At 33.4% G+C, this 20,113-nt stretch overlaps 1 protein-coding gene across 1 annotated transcript in view; it reads right to left on the reverse strand.

Annotated features, from left to right (window-relative positions):
* The window catches only part of LOC111696367 (axoneme-associated protein mst101(2)), a 25,011-nt gene extending 7,678 nt beyond the window's left edge, over positions 1 to 17,333 (reverse strand). The window contains exon 1 of the mRNA XM_023465959.1: positions 17,018 to 17,333. Within this exon, the coding sequence (XP_023321727.1) occupies positions 17,018 to 17,333 (316 nt within the window). The remainder of the gene's footprint in view (positions 1 to 17,017) is intronic.
* Between the last annotated feature and the right edge of the window lie 2,780 nt (positions 17,334 to 20,113).

Raw genomic sequence — 20,113 nt, forward strand, 5'->3', positions numbered from 1 at the left:
AAACAAGGATATCTCAATTATTTTATATCATTGAAGAAACAAGGATATCTCAATTATTTTATATCATTGACAAAACAAGGATATCTCAATTATTTTATATCAATGACAAAACAAGAATATCTCAATTATTTTATATTATTGACAAAACAAGGATATCTCAATTATTTTATATCATTGACAAATCAAGGATATCTCAATTATTTTATATCATTGAAGAAAGAAGGATATCTCATATTTGAACCAAATTTTCGGCAGTTCGAACAAATTGTTATATTGAAACCTGTCAAAAAGTTTAGTTACCTAAAAACTTAATTTTTGAATTTAAAAATGTATATTTGAACCTGCTCTACCCGCTACACACAACTCGTTGAGGGGAGTAGAATGACAAGACGGGATTGATAAATGATTGGGAGAGACCAATCCTCAATATTTCCGGTTTAACTGATACAATCAACATCATCCAGGGTCTGTCAATTAATCTAGATTAATTTAATATAAGAGTTTCGATTAATCCCTCACAGCGGTATAAATTGCCGTGCGCTGAAAAAAAGGTTTGATAGTTGAAGGAGGAGAAATAGTTTATAGTGTTTGCTATTCACAGTTTTTCACATGTTTTGTCAAATATTTTGTCAGCCTAGAATGAACTTGCATAAACTTCATTTTCATGCGAATATATTTTTTTTTGCGTGTTTATCTGAATACTTGCAGGCTGGAATTTTTAGCAAATTTGAGACCATTTGTTTTTTTTAAGAATTTCGACCCATTCATGCCTCCTCCCCCCCCCCCCCCCCAATTGCCCTAATAAAATTCAAATATTTATGTTGTAATACAACTGAAGAATTTGCCACATTATACGCTTCAGGACTGTCCCTAAGATCTGACCTAAGTAACGGTTAAAGAGAATTCTTAGAATCTATAAAATCCAGCGATCAGACCTTCGATTCTTATACAGGGTCCCCCAATAAACACGCAAATTGAGGGACGACTTGGAAGTCGTCGTTGATTTCTGATAATTATTGCATGACAAGTATAAAAATGAGACTGTACGTCTTACGAACTTTTAAAGAAGTGGTCTGTATATATATATATATATATACATTTCTCGTATCTTAAAAATTGACCAAAATATTAGAAATTAACAATTTTGATTTTCTAAATAAATTGAAATTTGTACAAATTTTGCAATATCTCCGTAAATTTTGAAGATACAAAAATAGTAGACCACATTGTGTAAATCTCAAGACCAGGCGTTTTCGATATTTGATATGTAAACTGGAATACTGCAATTAGTGTTCATGAAAAAATGTTACATGGATCGAAGACGATATAAAAGTTGTCACTTAATTCCCATGTTTATTGGGACACCCTGAATATTTCCCCTTGACTATAACTAATATAGGGAGAGGAGTGATAAACTAGTTTTTCTACGGGGTACAGTATACATACACTGTTGTTAGAAATCCATGTGTTCGACATATCGAAACTTAACGAGAATTTTTAACCAATCGTTATCTGGAGTCAATTCTATAGAATCTCACAAACTGTGAAAAAATCTGACAATACTTTGATAGAATGCCCTAAAACTTTAATAGAATCTTATAACACTTTGATAGTATGGCATAACACTAAACTAAATCTAATTAATGTCTTTGGAACTCGTTCTCAAAATTCAAAACAGAATGATAGTAAAAATCACGGGGTTTCTTCTAGAAGTAATGAACTTTATGACAAACTAGCTTGGGAACCGATTTGTACAGTATATGTGAAGAAACTAAATAATATAATATTTCATAACAAAAATATTGATATCTACAAAACTGTCTAACCCCATCCGTGAAACCCGGGTTTTAAAACTAGTTTTTATAAGGATACTCTGTCTTAAGTTTTGGGCTCAAAGTGTACTTCAATTATAAGCGGGATGATTTGGAGTTTTAATGGATTTCATGATTATTTTTTCACTCAGGACTTCATTTTGTTGGGAGGGGGGGCACGGGCGTACGAAAATCGTTGTGCCCCCCCCTTAAAAAACACTTTTTTGAAAAAATATTGATACACACTTAAATTATAACCTTGCTTCAATATAACAAGAGTTAATAAATTTTTATGTTCTTAAGTGGACTTATTAGACACTTCCTCTAAATATTGTGGTGTAAGCTTCAATGGGTGAGTAATAGAAATGGAAACATTTCTTTAAAAATATCTATATTTTCATAGAAACGATACATATCGTATTATAAAAAATGATATCAAAGATATATTTACACTAAAGGCAGTATTTATTAAAGTTTTTTAATGGAACCTCTTTAGTTAAGGGCAAAAGAAAGATTTAAAGTATTTTTTATGGGTGCCCCCCCATCAGGAGGCATGCGTAGGGGGGGGGGGCTGGAGGTAGAAATTATCTTTTAAGTTTGTCTGAAACTCTGAGGAGTATTTCGACCGTCTTGACTTTGAAGAGTTATAACTCTGTAACTAAAAGAGGTATTGTCGAATTTATAAAACCCTGAGGTGGCTGACCTTGGCAATCTTTATGCAAAATTAGTTCTAGCTGACCCTCCTACCCTCCTACCCTCCTACCCTCCTACCCTCCTACCCACAGATTGGTGAAACTGTGCGTGAAACGTTTTTTCGAAATACTGGTGTATGTGAAAACTGGTTTTGAGTTTTTTTCTGCAAACCTCTTTCAGATTTTTTGTTGTATTGCAAAACCGTCATATTACAGTTGCTAAGATCTTGTTACAGGTTGTAAAAGTCCAAAAACTGACAAAAAAAATAGCTAACCTAAATCGTAAAAAGTTGTTTGTTTTTGCTCTAATGTCTAAGGGAAAAGAATCAAGCTGAAGTTTCAGGTTTCAGATAGAAAATGTTTGTCCTGGTCACATTCTTGGCATTTTGACATCAATTTTACCGAGCACTAAAATATTATCTTTTAAACTTTTAAACTAAGAAAATGCGGAACTTGCAAATCCAATAAAAAGTTTTAATTGTTAAAAATCGGCATTGACTTTTTACTATAAACATTTTACCTCACTACTCATACAGTTGTTATAATATTAATACCACATGAGATCCAGCTAGGAAAATTATACATCAAAGGAATTGAGTCTTTGCAACAAACTGTGATTTTATAATCCCTATATCTTTGGATTCTAATGTAGTAGACCTTTGATATTTCAAACTATGACTTTTGTAAGATCAAATAACATAAGTTTGAAATATCAAAGGTTTACGACATTGGGTTTCAAAGATATTGGGATTAGAAAATCAGAGTTTTGTTGCAAAGAATCAACTCCTTTCTAGACCGAGGCGTTTTTGAAGTGTCGCAAACCCTTGGCCTTTGGTTTTACATTACTAACTCACTTATACTTTCAGTGTAAATATATCTTTGATATCATTATTTATATATATACAATATGTTTCAATATTTTTAAGAAACGTTTCCATCTCTATTTTTCACCCATTGAAGCTTACACCACAGTAGGAAGTGTCTGATGAATTCACTTAAGAAAATTACATGTATAATTTATTAACATTTGTTATATGGAAGTGTTTATATGATCGAATAGTTTACATAGAATACATAGTTAAAAAAGGTATCAATATTTTTTTAAAAAGGGGTTTAAAGGGGGCACAATGTTGCCAAGGGGGGGGGCACAACATGTGCCCCCCTATACAAATTCTCTCATACGCCCCTGAATGTTGAATTAAAAGTAATAAAGTTTTGTTTTCTACTTGTTTTTGAATATGCAATTATTCTACATTACAGTGTTATCCACAAAAGGATGAGACTTTAATGAAGCCCTAAAACTCTTTCAGCATAACATTTGCAAAAAATTTGATAATCTGATAAAGGCCTTAATATTTTACCTGCAATAATGATTCATTCATGGGGATTTGGAAGAAGGGGCATGCGGGGATTAATGTAAAGAGAAAGACTAAATTAATTCTGTACAGTTTACAATTGTCTCTAAAATTTCATCCATTTTGGGTAACTATACAGTTACACCACAGTGTCTGCAGCCGTTTTTTATTCATAGTCCTTCACATTTTATGGAGCTCCAGAATCTTCTGAATTAAATGGTCGTTGATGTTTATGAATAAAAAAGTAAAACAGTTTGTTTATCTTTTATCAGACTCAAGTACTAAGTTTAAATATAGCAAGGTACTAATGCAAGGAAAGTTAATTGCAGTTGCGTATGCTCTGCGTACATATTGAAACCAGTTCTCTCCGGGCGGAATTTGTAAACAATAATAGATGCATCAGTGTTCGTTTAGTATCCGAGGAGGTTAAAAGCATTTATTTTTTATAATTTCGAAAATTCACATACAGGGTGTCCCAAAAAACATGGGAATTCAGTGACGAATTCGATATCGTCTTCGTTATGAATTAGCATTGTTATACCTAATTTCAAAAGCCATAATATTATTATGTCTGCTAGAGTTTATTTAATGAAAAGGGTAAAAGACTGCAAAGATGTGTCTATCATGTCTCCGCATGATGAACAGTGAATACGGACAAGTTTACTCTGTTTGTATACTGCAATTTTCTTGTTTTACTAAGTACAACCGTATGCAGTCAAAACATAAACAAACAAAATGTAAACATAGCAGACGAAACTCTTACAGATTACAGCTTTCTCAGTAGGTATCACTATACTAAATCAAAGAATTATTTGAAAAGACGATATCGAATTCGTCACTGAATTCCTATGTTTTTTGGGACACCCTGTAGTTTCCTATGACCAGAATATTTGATAGATTATTTTTGTGAAAAATGGATTCCATGTCAGGCACCTTGTGTTTACCTTTCCGCCCAAAGACAGTACTACAGTACAAAACATGCGTACAACTCTGAAATAACTTTCCTTGCATTAGTACCTTGAATATAGTCCAACAAACATGAAAAATATTCAAATTTCGGCCTTATCTTTCAGAGTTTTAGGGGTCCAACTGTCTATTCAAGTTCATGACCATCCTCAATTTTTGGTGTAAAAAAAGTAGGACCATATTTTGATATCTTGAATATTTCTAAAATATTAGTTTACACCCTCTTTGATTATCTACAATTAAGGAACGTGTTTTTTTATGAAAAAAAACGTATTAGATTGATTTCTTTCGAGGTATGCATGAAGGTTGTCAGAGAAAAATGATTCAGAAAAAATAAAATGATTTAAGAACTCTTTTTTTCTATGAAAATATGTTCCAGGGCCCAAAAGGTTATAGAGCACAAACATGTGAAGTACACCTGCAGTATGGAAACAGTACAACAAAATGGCCGTTTTACGCCTTTTACAGTTAACTCCTGTCTTAAAAGAGTGTGCGTGTTTAAAAAGGAACCCGTCTGCAAAGCACTTCGACTGGCTTTCACACCAGCGTCATTTCCATTCCCTTTATTCTTGTTCCCTGTTAGAATCCCTTCAAGAAATATTGCGTAAATGTATTGACATTATTAGCGTAAGTTGAAGTGTTGACAATATTGAGATTATTATATAGATTGCTTGAGTCAAGGGTGTAATGCAAGGAAATTTAATTGCAGTCGTGTATACTCTGCGTACATATTCAAACCAGTTCTCTCTGGGCGGAATTTGTAAACAAGAATAGATGCCTCAGTGTTCGTTTAGTATCCGAGGAGGTTAAAAGCATTTAATTTTAATAATTTTTATAATTCACATAATAGTTTCCTATGACCAGAATATTTCATTGATTTTTTATGTGAAAGATGGATCCCATGTCAGGCTTCGACATTCGTCTTGTGTTTACATTAACGCCCAGTGACAGTACACTGCAGTACAAAAGATGCGTACACACATCTGAAATAACTTTCCTTGCATTAAATCCTTGCCATAGATTAAGATGAAAACATAGTTATAATATCGAGAGTAAATATTCGATGCATGAAATACAATACTAGACTTTTCCTCGTTTTCCAGTAAAAGAGATTTTTTTCCAGGAAAATTTTTTTTCCTGATAACGGTTCGTAAACCTTGAGTTTCCACAAAAAATGTTGAACCGATCGGTTTAGCCGTTTTGACGTTTATTGGATATAAAGAGACAGCTAGACAAGCTAAATACATACATAGATACAAACCGTAGAGCAAAGTTTATATTATTTTATTCTTATAATTTTTTAAAACATTTTTTATTTATGATTACTTATGATTGTTGCAGTAGTTGAAAAAATAAATCGGAATAAAAAACAACTTGAAATAGATTTATTATTTTTACATATTTTTTATTTGATATTAAGAGACCGTGATGAGATATATAAATCTTTAAATCTTTACTGAGATTGGTATAAAACATTGTTGACAGATAACAGCAACACGCTAGACAAATCCGGATAATAGGCCGGTCAAGATTCAGAAGGGGATGTTTATTTTCCCCAGACAATTCTTTCCCGATGGCCGAACAACACACACACAACAGAGTAACCCCGTCACAGAAATTCGATAACAAAATCTTTATTTCCTAAAAAAAATAACATAGATTATAGATCATGGTTACTTGTACAATGTTATAATAAATGTTAATAGTAGAAAAATCTTACGAATTATTTGATTATGTCGGGGGGGACTTATTTGTTGATCAGTATTGAAATACGTTTTTTTAACTTCTGAAAAAAATTACAGTTGAATATTTAACGAAATTCACTTATGCTTCTTATGAAAATATTTTGCTTAACTTTAATGATTTCACAACAACGAAAATATTTTAAGCTCCGTCGGAGGAGGACAATGGAATTTGCGGGCTGAAAATTTGGTTTGGCTGTCTCCGACAGGAGATTCCAGTAGAAGACGACATTTTATAGAGGTTTTAAAATTAATGGTTAACAAACATATGTTACACCAATCATTATTATTTCTATGTAATTATAAGATTGATTCACACAAAAACTATTAATAATGATAATATTGTTTTATTTTTAAATAGCTGATTTTTTTTTCATGTTTACATATTTGTATCGAATAGTATGTTGTAAGAAGTAAAAAATGTCCAGGGTGTGTCTGAAAAAAGTGTGTTTAAGCTTGGCTTACTAAACATCGTTTTTATAATAAAAAGTGTTCCTAGCAGGTATACTGCCAATAATGGGGGAGTCGTCGATAAAAAAGTTTACTATAAAATTCAGTTTTAAGCTTAAAAAAGAGAACTAATATTCGAAAATGTGCTCTGTCTCTTTTTCAAAGCTTTCCCATTAAATTTGAAATATTTAATCTTTACGTTTTATACAACACAATGATAGAATTGCAAATTTTAAAAAGAAATGGCGTATACAGATGTTTGAATCTTTTTTATTTTGAAAATCTAAACTTAGAAACAATGACCAAGTACATTTCGAGTGCATTTTGATGGTTAAAACGGCATTTTTAGAGCAAAATCAGCCATCAACGACTCTCCCATTAGGTGTATTTTAACATTTGGACAATTATTTTTTAGTACAATAAAACGACGTTTTGTCAGTGAAAACGCTATGCGAGGACGCGCTATTGAGTAAATTTTTGTTGAGAAGAACGTTGTGGCCGCAAAATAAAGTCGAATATTGAGGACGCACAAAAGTGTGACATCTCGGCTTTGCATAATTTTATTAAAAAGGCCCGCCAAACACGGATGACACTATGTATCCGATATTTCTGTAATGAAAAATTAATATAAACTGTCCTCTACGAACCCTTATAAGGCAGTAAAAAAGCTTCTCTCCGACATAAACCTGATATTTCTGATCGTTTTACTACTATATCATATACTAGCTGAAGTGCCCGGCGTTGCCCGTGGAAATAAAAAACGTTGAAAAAAAATATATAGTTTTGAAAAAAAACGAAAAACCGAAGAGCTTTAATTTATAGAATATAAGAATATAAGAAATGCGCCCTATATATCCTATCTTTTAATAAACAGAAAACTTATGTGAAATCTTTAGGATAAAGGAATGCAAACGTTGTTTACAAAATGTGGTTCTATTAATTTTTTAATCAAAATACAATTATCTATAAACAGCGCTACTGATGACATTTTCAAGTCCATCTCCCTCATTTGCTGGTGCAACCGATATTATTCATTGGTCCAGAACAAGAACAAAACAAAATAAACTGGTGTTTTTGTGTAAAGAATACTATATGTATGAACTATGTTTTATTCATTTTTCGTATTCAGAAAATATTCTCCCGTTATTGCGTGAGTTTTAGAATAGGTGAAAGAATGAATGAATGAATGAATGAAATAAATAAATTAACTAAAATGTTAAAAATCACGGATATTTTTAAAATTATAAGATTAATTTGTCAGGTTTATACTTGTCCTTGGAAAACTGTTATTTCATCGGAAACACTGGGAAACCAGGACCATGCAGATCCATCAAACGTAAAGTTAAATCACTTATAAATGTAGTATTTAAAAATGTCAGATGAGATGAATTTGTAGTGTAGATTTGAACTGTAATAAGTCTCCTTCTCCCGGCCTTCCTCACGTGTCGAGGGATTAACTGATTATGTCGAGGGATTAACTGATTATGTCGAGGTATTAACTAATCATGTCGAGGTATTAACTGATTATGTCGAGGTATTAACTGATTATGTCGAGGTATTAACTAATCATGTCGAGGTATTAACTGATTATGTCGAGGTATTAACTGATTATGTCGAGGGATTTTTCGATATTCAAAACTTTGCGAATTTACAAGTGAGAGATCTGTTAATCTCCCCACGAGGAGGTTATTTTAACCCATTAAGTCAAAAGTTCCAGTCTCAATATCATTAGTCTAAGAAGTAAATATTTCAATGTTCCAGTCTCAATATCATTAGTCTAAGAAGTAAATATTTCAATGATATTTTCAACAACTGTAAGCACCACACGTACACCCTCCCACACAACTATGAAGCTTATTTTAATCTATTCAGACTGCAGGCCTACTGTTTAGGGGATCCCCATATCCTTGGTTTTTACTTTGCAATCAAATTTGTAGTCTTGATTATGAGGATTTCAAATCTGAAGAAGAAAAAAATTCAGTAACATTCTTGAAGAGGCGTATTTCACAAAATCCTGAAAATGTTGAAAGTGTTAATTTTAGTTTACTGTAAAGTACAATGCAAAAAAATAAGAAAAATCAACGAGTATAAACAAAAAATATTTTACGTTCCGGATTCACCGAACCAGAGGTATCTATGAACATTGTATCAAATATTTCAGCAAAACATGCAGACTAGATAAATGAGATCACACGGCCCGCGGCAGAGGCGCAACTAGGGTGGGGCGGCCGGGCGCGCGCCCTCCCCTAGCACATCGGCAGATGCATTTAAAATAAAAAAGTATGAAAAGACAACACCAAAACTTCAAAGATTGTTGAATTTTACAATTTAGACCGAAACGCGATTGAATTCTTATAACAGAAACGAAACCTAAAAGACTCTCTAAAGTACCAAAATACATAAAACTGGTTTTTTCCATTATCTCTTCAATTTGGCAAGTTAATGAAAACATACAAGCTAGAGTCTAATCTTATGTTCAAATTGCTTCAGGTTGACTTGTATAAAATACAAAATCTGAGCCCTGCCACCCCCCTGCACATCAAAATCTATCTCACTGTAAAGTGTATAGTGCAAAATCTGTCCCATCCTGTAAAGTGTACAGTGCAAAATCTGTCCCATCCTGTAAAGTGTACAGTGCAAAATCTGTCCCATTCTGTGTGATGCAAAATTTAATGATTTCCAGTATATGAATCAATGAATTCATGCAGCAGAACAATAAAAATATATTTTGTAATTCTGTCACTTCTAGCCTTATTTGTAGAATTCCAGAATATCATTTCCGCCCAGTAGTGTGGACTGCAGACATCAAGATAAAAGGATGAAAACCACATTAAGCCTGAAGGGACAGGAAAACAAATACAATAGATATATTTTGTTCCTGCTTCACGCTATTTTTTCTTCAATATATTCTAGTCATTTCTTCACATATTTGACGGTAGACGGTAGACACTAGATAGCTGGTAGACGGTAGACACTAGATAGCTGGTAGACATTAGACACTAGATAGCTGGTAGACGTAGACACTAGATAGCTGATGGACATTAGACACTAGATAGCTGGTAGACGTTAGACACTAGATAGCTGGTAGACATTAGACACTAGATAGATGGTAGACATTAGACACTAGATAGCTGGTAGATGGTAGACACTAGATAGCTGGTAGACATTAGACACTAGATAGCTGGTAGACGGTAGACACTAGATAGCTGGTAGACATTAGACACTAGATAGCTGGTAGACGTAAACACTAGATAGCTGGTAGACATTAGACACTAGATAGCTGGTTGACATTAGACACTAGATAGCTGGTAGATGGTAGACACTAGATAGCTGGTAGAAATTAGACACTAGATAGCTGGTAGACATTAAACAGCCGGTTGACGGTAGAAGTAGACAGGGAAGTTGGTAGATGGTAGATGGTAGACGATAGACAGTAGACAATAGACGGTAGACGGTAGACGGTAGACGGTAGATGGTAGATGGTAGATGGTAGATGGTAGATGGTAGATGGTAGATGGTGGATGGTGGATGGTAGAAGGTAGATGGTAGAGGGTACATGATGGATGGTGGATGGCGGATGGTAGATGGTAGATGGTGGATGCTAGATGGTGGATGGCAGATGTTAGATGGTAGATGGTAGATGGTGGATGGTAGATGGTAGATGGTAGATGGTGCAGGATGGTAGATGGTAGATATGTTTGACAGAAAACAGTCGATAGCTCTAAAATATTATTGAAGCGTGAACAGTAAAGATTATTGTGGACATTAAAGAGTTTTGATTAAAATTAAAGCTCTTCATACTCAACAAGAAAACCAACTTAACAGTATCTTAAATATAATAAATAAATTAAATAATTAACGATTAGATAAAATTTAATGAAGCAATTAAATATATTGTATTAAATAAACCTTTCCGCTAATTTGTGATATAAGTCTCCCAGATTTTTTCTAAGAAAATGTATATATTCTTTCGATGATTATTCAATTAAAATGGAAATTTTTTTTTCAAACTACTACAATCCGTGAATAATTCTGCAATCCGTAGCAATTTCCACTCAAAAAATCTGGGCTTTTATTCAGAAATAACACCTGAATGTTTTAAACTGACCTAATCACTTTCCTCTGAGATCAGATCACTCCTTGATCAGATAATAGCTTTATATTTAGTTTATTCTAATAGCTTTATATTTAGTGTATTATAATAGCTTTATATTTAGTGTATTCTAATAGCTTTATATTTAGTGTATTCTAATATCTTTATATTTAGTGTATTATAATAGCTTTATATTTAGTGTATTCTAATATCTTTATATTTAGTGTATTATAATAGCTTTATATTTAGTTTACTCTAATAGCTTTATATTTTGTGTATATTAATCTATCTATTTATCTAACCTTCTCTAGTTTATATACATTTAGCTTGACCGTGTCTGTTTGAATCTAAAACATCAAAACGGCGGCTAAAACAATTTTTTAAAGTTTTAGAAAATCCTATAAGAGAAGAGAGAAAATCTGCCAAATTTTTCATTGTTTTTATCTTTAAATATACGAATAAGAACGGTTTTTAATAGATAAAGCTGATTAACAATCTTCAGAGCATCCCCTTTTATTTAGTATATTCTAATATCCTGTTTCTTTTTAACCATCTATATATATACTTTGCTTGGGTTTCTGTTTGTTTGTTTGTTTGTCTGTTTCTTTGCATCCAATAAACGTCTAAACGATAGAATGGGACCTCGCGTGACCCCAGGGAAGGTTTAAGGATGATCGAATTTTCAAACATTTGCTTCTAGCTAACAAAATTCGATTTTTAAAAATTTTGAAAATCTCCGAATTTTTTTTATAAAATCCCCGAAATATTTATTGTTTTTGTTTTACAATGTAAACAAAGAGAACAGTTCACAATTGAAATAGAAGATGCTAAGCTTAGTAATTATATATTTACTTTAAACAAGATGCAAACACTGAAAAACTTAACTGTATGTACACTAAAGAGTTAACAGTAAACAATAGACAAATAATAAGTACACTATCACATTTTCCCATGGATGAAGTAATATTGTAAACCATTAACCTCTATATCTTACACCGTTGTCTTTGACCAAGATTCTCCGGTATCCAAACCCAATATTTTCATAGCTCCGGCAGAATTCTATAAACAACCCCCCTCGAGTAGTGATCATATTTCAAATAGAAAAATTCGTGATTTGCAGTGAACAACATTTTTGTAACCAAACTGTCAATTTATTTTCAGAAGTTTAAATGTATTATTCCTGATCACTAGCAACCCCATTTAATCCACTTGCGCCCAATAGTAAGATATTTAAAAACCCATTATCATTCAAAACCATATATGTCAAAGATTTATAAAAATATTTCATTTTTGGGTTGGAAATAAATCAATGCTGGATTATGTCAGTAGAGAGAGCGGGGAAATCGAATTTGATGAATTTATAGACGCCCCGGGACAATAACTTAGGCTTTGACCTCCCCGGGGAAATCCTCTCAATATTCTTAGACGCCCAGAGACCCGTTGGGAAATCGCCCATTTGATCTTCCATAGAGGCCTTCAGCTCAACAAATATAGATACGGAGTAAAGATATGTACAATTTTGAGATCTTACAAGAGACTGCAAGAAGAGACATCTATAGCATATTGTTTACTTTTTATATTACTTTCTCCTCGGCTGCTGCCATCTGTTGCAAATAGGTAGGTACGGGGTAGGTACGGGATAGGTACGGGGTAGGTACGGGATAGGTACGGGGTTGGTACGGGGTTAAAGAGATGTTGCCATACGACGAATCATAATTATATCAGGAGTTAAATTCCCATGTCTGTAGGCATTTCTTCTTATTCAAGCAAATTCAGTTTTTCAAGCAGTCTGAAAAAAACCGCTATAGAGCATCATACTTCAGGCATATATATTATTTTTCAGGCAGTCTGAAAAAAACCGCTATAGAGCATCATACTTCAGGCAGATATATTATTTTTCAGGCAGTCTGAAAAAAACCGCTATAGAGCATCATACTTCAGGCAGATATATTATTTTTCAAACAGTCTGAAAAAACATTATCAAATATCAAAATTCAGGCAGATATATTATTTTTCAGACAGTCTGAAAAAAAAGTTTTTGTCTCATACTTCCGGCAGATATATTAATTTTCAGACAGTCTGAAAAACGTTATGATGTATCAAACTGCAGGTAGATATATTATTTTTCAGACAGTCTGAAAAAAACATTATTAAATATCATAATTCAGGCATATATAATATTTTTCAGGAAGTCTAAAAAAAAATATGAACATCATACCACAGCCACAGGCAGATATATTATGTTTCAATAAAGAAAAAATGTTACGTCTACATTTATAAAATATGACGTACTAATGTTAAATTTAGAATTATGTCTTGAATATTGTTTTTTACGGGCTTATTTAAATCCTCTTATCTTTGCAATCTGATGTTGTAATTCCTTCAGTATGATACACTTTGAAATCTTCCATAGTAAATAGTCAAAGTTAGAAATATTAAATGTGTTCACCATCAGGTTACAAATATATAAGGATTAAAAAAGAAAATTAGAGTATGAGACGAGTGTCAGTAATGACATGCTGAATGAAAAATGAATCAAGGTTGGGATTCCAAGCCACATAAATCCTGCGTCTGAGCCACATTCTCCTTGTGTTCTGTTCCGAGCCATCCTCATTCGCGCGCGAGCTTTTCTTTTGAAGCCGTCTAATAAAGTCACGAGAAAAAAAGTATTTAAAAAAATCTGTGAATTAAAAGCACCTTAAAAAGTCCAAAATAAAAAACTTTCTCATTGACGAAAAATCTACAAGTTAATTTGTATTTCTTTGCAAGAAAATTCGCCCCTTTCAATTTGCTGGACAAATACTTTTAACTTTTATCCCACTGTGACTTTTAAGTATAAATTTAAGAGTAAAAATTTTGCAGTACAAAGTTCTCTGACTTTTTCCTATTTTAGTGACAGAAATTAGGACTTTTTTCAAAATAATTTTTTTATTGTGCCTTTATTGTATGTAACCTTATTGAAAGTGTCCAAATCCAATTCTTAAATTTTTAAAAAAAATGTTTTTGCAAGTTTTAAAGTAAAACCTTAAATTCTTGTTCTTAAATTCCATGCAGACTGCGAATGTATTTTTTTATTGTTTTATGATAACATAGATACACCCTGAGGACCCGGAATATGCATCAGCAGGCAACTAAACAGGATTTCAGGGCTTTGAAATTCACTAATCTTTACAATATTTATCATCATTATCCTTTTATTGATCACAGACAAACCCTAAGGAGTAATATAACACAATATTTACTTTGACACAGAAAGAAGGGAATTGAAGAAAGAGGAAGTATTAACTTTTGAGATTTAAATATTTATTCGTTTAAGACAGTTTATAAAATTCTTTTCCTTTGTAATCAGAAAAAAATGTAATTTACATAAATGTTACATGCATTCACCATATAGTCTCCAATATAACTTTTAAAAATTCATGTTCATTAGGTTAAAAACGAGATATTAAGAAAGGCCAATTTAATTAGCAATCAGTGAATTGAATTCTCTAAAATGGATGCAAAATAAGACGTAATACATGATGATGAAGGAAATGATAGACATTAAGAATTCACAAAAATGGAAAGTACTCCAGGGTATTTGGGTAAAAAGTACTCCAGGGTATTTGAATAAAAAGTACTCCAGGGTATTTGGATAAACAGTAATCCAGGGTATTTGGATAAAAAGTACTCAGGGTATTTGGATAAAAAGTACTCCAGGGTACTTGGATAAACAGTCAGAAAGGAATTGAGTCTTTGCCACAAACTCTGATTTACTGATCTCTTTATCTTTACAACTCAATGTCAGGGACCTTAGAAATTTCAAAGCATAAATTCTGTTAGATCAATTAATCCAAGTTTGAAATATCAAAGGTTTACAACATTAGGCTGAAAAGATATAGTGATTAGAAAATTTGAGTTTGTGGCAAAGACTCAATTCCTTTATTGAAGAATACTCACAAATTTGAGAGTACTCTTCGATAACAGAACTTAAAATTTGAAATTTTTAAAGTCGACGACATTGGGTTTTAAAGATATATGGGATTATAAAGTAAGAGTTTGTGGCACAGACTTAATTCCTTAGTAATTCATCAGGTTGTCTGTTTGGATGTCCGATCATAACTCTTGAACCCCTTGACCGATTTGACTCAAATTTTGATTGGGGAACTCGGGAGAACCGCAGAAATGTTCTTATTTTGGTTTTAAATTCTAGTTTTGTGGGTTGACTCTTATGGAGAAGGTTTAGTTTGCAGACAAGCTGGTAACTATTGTTTGTAATTTGTTTCATGTATTTTATCTATAAAATACCAGAATAAAATGAAAACGGTCCTTGGGTTTCGTTTCATGTTAAGATTATAATTTGATGAACTTATTAAGATACTTTCAACTATAATTACTAAAGACTTTGCTAATTGCTATAGTTAAATGCACTCAATACCCCCCCCCCTTCCCCCTTCTCCTCCTCCTCTACCCTACTCCAGGCCCTCCCCCTGTGTTATTCTCCAGGATATATTAATGCTGAAATCACGAACAAGTTGTTTTACCGGGAGATATCCCTGGAGCAACCCTAGAGTGTTGACAAGGAAAACTGTCCTATTATCTATATAAATCTATAATATCTGTCTGTCTGCCATCGGATGTCTGATCATAACTCAGAAACTCCTTGACCGATTTGCCTGAAGTTTTAATTGAGGAACTTTGTCACCCCACTCCAAAAGTTGCATAATCCGAGCCGGTGGTACAACATGTACTGTATATGCATTCAGTCGCACTGTCCAGTTTGGACTACCAAGTGTACCAAGTGTAGAGTCGACCCACGTTTTGTGCAGTAAATTTAGACTGGCAAGATCAGAGTGTGGTAGAACGTCTGAAATGTTTAAAGCTTAAGGTTTAATAGTTCCAAGTTGAGTTGGTCGACCTATAAGGGAACACTTAGTTTCTAGGCAACGCTGGGTTCCCAGGCTAGTGTAAAAAGTAGTAATCTCTATTTGTCTGTTTGGATGTCCGATCATAACACAGGAACCCCAAGACAGATTGGCATCAAATTTTGGGATCTCGGTATGAACCACGTGAATGTTCTTAGCTTACTTTAAAAATATGAACTTGAGGTGGTTGATTTTTATCAAAAAGTTCATTGTCCAGGAAACGCTGGGTCCCCAAGTTAGTAACAAGATAAAATAATTGTAATTTTGATAGATCAAGTTTACAATCAAACAGAATAGAATATATATTAGAGGGGAATTTACCAGAAAAAAGTGTAAAACGGCCATTTTGTTTTACTGTTTCCATACTGCAGGTGTACTTCACATATTTATGCTATATAACCTATTGGGCCCTAGAATATCATTTTCTAGAAAATCTAAAATTAATATTAAAAGAAAACCAAATTATGAAATAGGCTGGTTTCATAATTTACCAATGATCATTTTACAAACGATGATTTCCCGTTATAACTATATATCAAATGATGTTTTTTATTACCTAATTCATTATAAAGTTTATTTAACAGTTTTAAAAAATTCGAAATTAAAATAGATAGTCTAGAGAACATACAGTATAAATGTACTCTACTGCATATAATTTGTGAACATTTACATGATTTGTACACTTTGAACTCCCTTTCAGGCTGAAAGGGACTGGAAAAAATCATACCGAGAGATTCTCTAAATTCCACTCTAATATATATTCTATTCTCTTTGTTTACAATGGAAAGCGTAAAGAATGCATAATAACCACCGCAGGAAAGTCTTCACTCTAAAATCTTCAACACAATGCGAATGAGTTATGATAAGGAGAAATATAGCTGGAGTTTGTAATGATTCTAGAGGTAGTCTGTGGATTCAGTGGACAGCATGACATTACAATTTATCCAGTATACCACTGTATACTCAATACTCAGTACTCTAATTATAGTTTGCAGATCTTCTACTTACAGTCTTACAGAACAGCTGACATAGTCCACTTAATGTGTCCACCAGTAAAGTAGTTCCTGGTTCTTCGTGGATCATATAGTTTATTCCTGGTTCTTCATGGATCATATAGTTTGTTCCTGGTTCCACTTGCATAATATAGTTTGTTCCTGGTTCCTCATGGGTCATATAGTTTGTTCCTAGTTCCTCATGGATCATATAGTTTGTTCCTGGGTCCTCATGGATCATATAGTTTGTTCCTGGTTCCTCATTGATCATATAGTTTGTTCCTGGTTCCTCACGGAGCATATAGTTTGTTCCTGGTTCCTCATGCATCATGTCTTGTTCCTGGTTCCTCAAGGATCATATAGTTTGTGCCTTGTTCCTCATGGATTACAAAGTTTGTTCCTAGTTCCTTATGGATCATAAAGTCTGTTCCTGGTTCCTCATGGATCATACAGTTTTTCCTGGTTCCTCATGGATCATATAGTTTGTTCCTAGTTCCTTATTGATCACATAGTTTATGCATTATACAATCCGAAGTTTGTACCGCCGCAGAATTTTTCAGGACTATCAACCCTAGTGCGTCAAGGACATCATCTCCTTGATCTTTTATGCAGACCTGCATCCATCCTTTAAACAAGTGACGAAACCCCAGCCATCAAATTTAAACCATTCGTTTTCAGGATTTTTCTTTCTCTGTTTATAAATTAACAATTTAATCCTGTTAAAATCTCAGTCAAATATACCTAAAATGTCCGTTTTAGAGTTTCTTGTGCAAAACTAATGAATGAAATTAACAATTTAATCCTGTTAAAAATTTGGTATTCCTTGTGCATGTTGTTAATTTCCTAAATATAATTAAATGAAAATCACTTATTAATAATTTCAAATTACCATCATCAAAATTACCAAAAAACATGTTAAAGATTGCATAAATTTTCAATATTAGGCAAAAAATGGGATATTATTAAAATAAACTTTGAAAGGGCGAACTGGCCGCTCTTAAGAGCATGGTGTTCCTGGTTCCTCATGAATAAAATAGTTTGTTCCAGGTTCCTCATGAATCGCATAGTTTGTTCCTGGTTTCCCGTGGATCATATAGTTTTTTCTCGGTTCCTCATGGATCACATAGTTTATTCCTGGTTCCCTATGAATCCTATAGTCTGTTCCTGGTTCCTAATGAATCATATAGTTTGATTCTGGTTCCTCATGGTTCATACAGTTTGTTCCTGGTTCCTCATGAATTACTTAGTTTTTCCTGGCTCCTAATGGATCATATAGTTTTTTTCTGGTTCCTCATGGATCATAAAGTTTGTTCCTGGTTCCTAATGGATCATATATTTTGTTCCTGGTTCCACGTGGATCATATAGCTTGTTCCTGGTTCATCATGGAAAATATAGCTTGTTCCTGGTTCATCATGGAAAATATAGTTTGTTCCCGATTCCCTATAAATCATAAAGTCTGTTCCTGGTCCTTATTGATCATATAGTCTGTTCCTGGTTCCTCATGGATCATATAGTTTGAACCTGGTTCTTCATGAATCATATAGTTTGTTCCTGGTTCTTAATGGATCATAGTTCCTGGATCCTCATGGATTATAAAGTTTCTTCCTGGATCCTCATGGATCATATAGCTTGTTCCTAGTACCTCATGGATCTTATAGTCCCTTCCTGGCTCCTTATGGATCATATAGTTTGTTCCTGGTTCCTCATGGATAATATAATTTGTTCCTGATATCTCATGAATCATAAAGCTTGTTTCTGGTTCTTCATGGAGCATATCGTCTGTTCCTGGTTCCCCATGGATCATATAGTTTGTTCCTTGTTTCTCACGAATCACATAGTTTGTTCCTGGTTCCTAATGGATCATATATTTTGTTCCTGGTTCCTCGTGGATCATATTGTTTGTTTCTCGTTCCTCATGGATCATATAGTTTGTTCCTGTTTCCTCATGAATCATATAGTTTGTTCCTGGTTCCTCATGGATCATAAAGTTTATTCCTGGTTCCTCATGAATCATATAGTTTGTTCCTGGTTCCTCATGGATCATATGGCTTGTTCCTGGTTCATCATGGAACATATAGTTTGTTCCTGGTTCCCTATAAGTCATAAAGTCTGTTCCTGGTTCCTCATTGATCATATAGTTTGTTCCTGGTTCCGCATAGGTCATATAGTTTGAACCTGGTTCCTCATGGATCATAAAGTTTGTTCCTGGTTCCTCGTGGATGATACAGTTTATTCCTGGTTCCTCATGGATATATAGTTTGTTCCTGAGTCCTCATGGATCAAATAGTTTGTTCCTGGTTCCTTATGGATCATATAGTGTATTTCTGGTTCCTCGTGGATCATATATTGTTTTTTGTTTCTCATTGATCATATAGTTTGTTCCTGGTTCCTCATGGATCATATAGTTTGTTCCTGGTTCCTTATGGATCATATAGTTAGTTCCTGGTTCCTCATGTATAATATAGTTTATTCCTGCTTCCTCATGGATTATATAGTTTGTTCCTGGTTCCTGGAACATATAGTTTATTCCTGGTTCCTCATGGATAATATAGTTTGTTCCTGGTTCCTTATGGATCATATAGTTTGTTCCTGGTTTCTCATGGAACATATAGTTTATTTTTGGTTCCTCGTGGATAATATCGTTTGTTCCTGGTTCCACTTGTGTAATATAGTTTTTTCCTGGTTCCCATTGGATAATATAGTTTGTTCCTGGTTTCTCATTGATGATATAGTTTTTTCCTGGTTTCTCATGGATAATATAGTTTGTTCCTGGTTCCTCATGGATAATATAGTTTTTTCCTGGTTCCTCGTGGATAATATGGGTTATTCCTGGTTCCTCATGGATCATATATTGTTTCTGGTTCCTCATGGATCATATAGTCTGTTCCTGGTTCCTGGAACATATAGTTTATTTTTGGTTCCTCATGGATAATATAGTTTGTTCCTGGTTTCTCATGGAACATTTAGTTTATTTTTGTTTCCTTATGGATAATATAGTTTGTTCCTGGTTCCTCATGGAACATTTAGTTTATTTTTGGTTCCTCGTGGATATTATCGTTTGTTCCTGGTTTCTCATGGATCATATAGTTTGTTCCTGGTTCCACTTG

Source organism: Eurytemora carolleeae, unplaced genomic scaffold (assembly GCF_000591075.1).
Source record: "Eurytemora carolleeae unplaced genomic scaffold, Eaff_2.0 scaffold28, whole genome shotgun sequence".
Classification (NCBI taxonomy): domain Eukaryota; kingdom Metazoa; phylum Arthropoda; class Copepoda; order Calanoida; family Temoridae; genus Eurytemora; species Eurytemora carolleeae.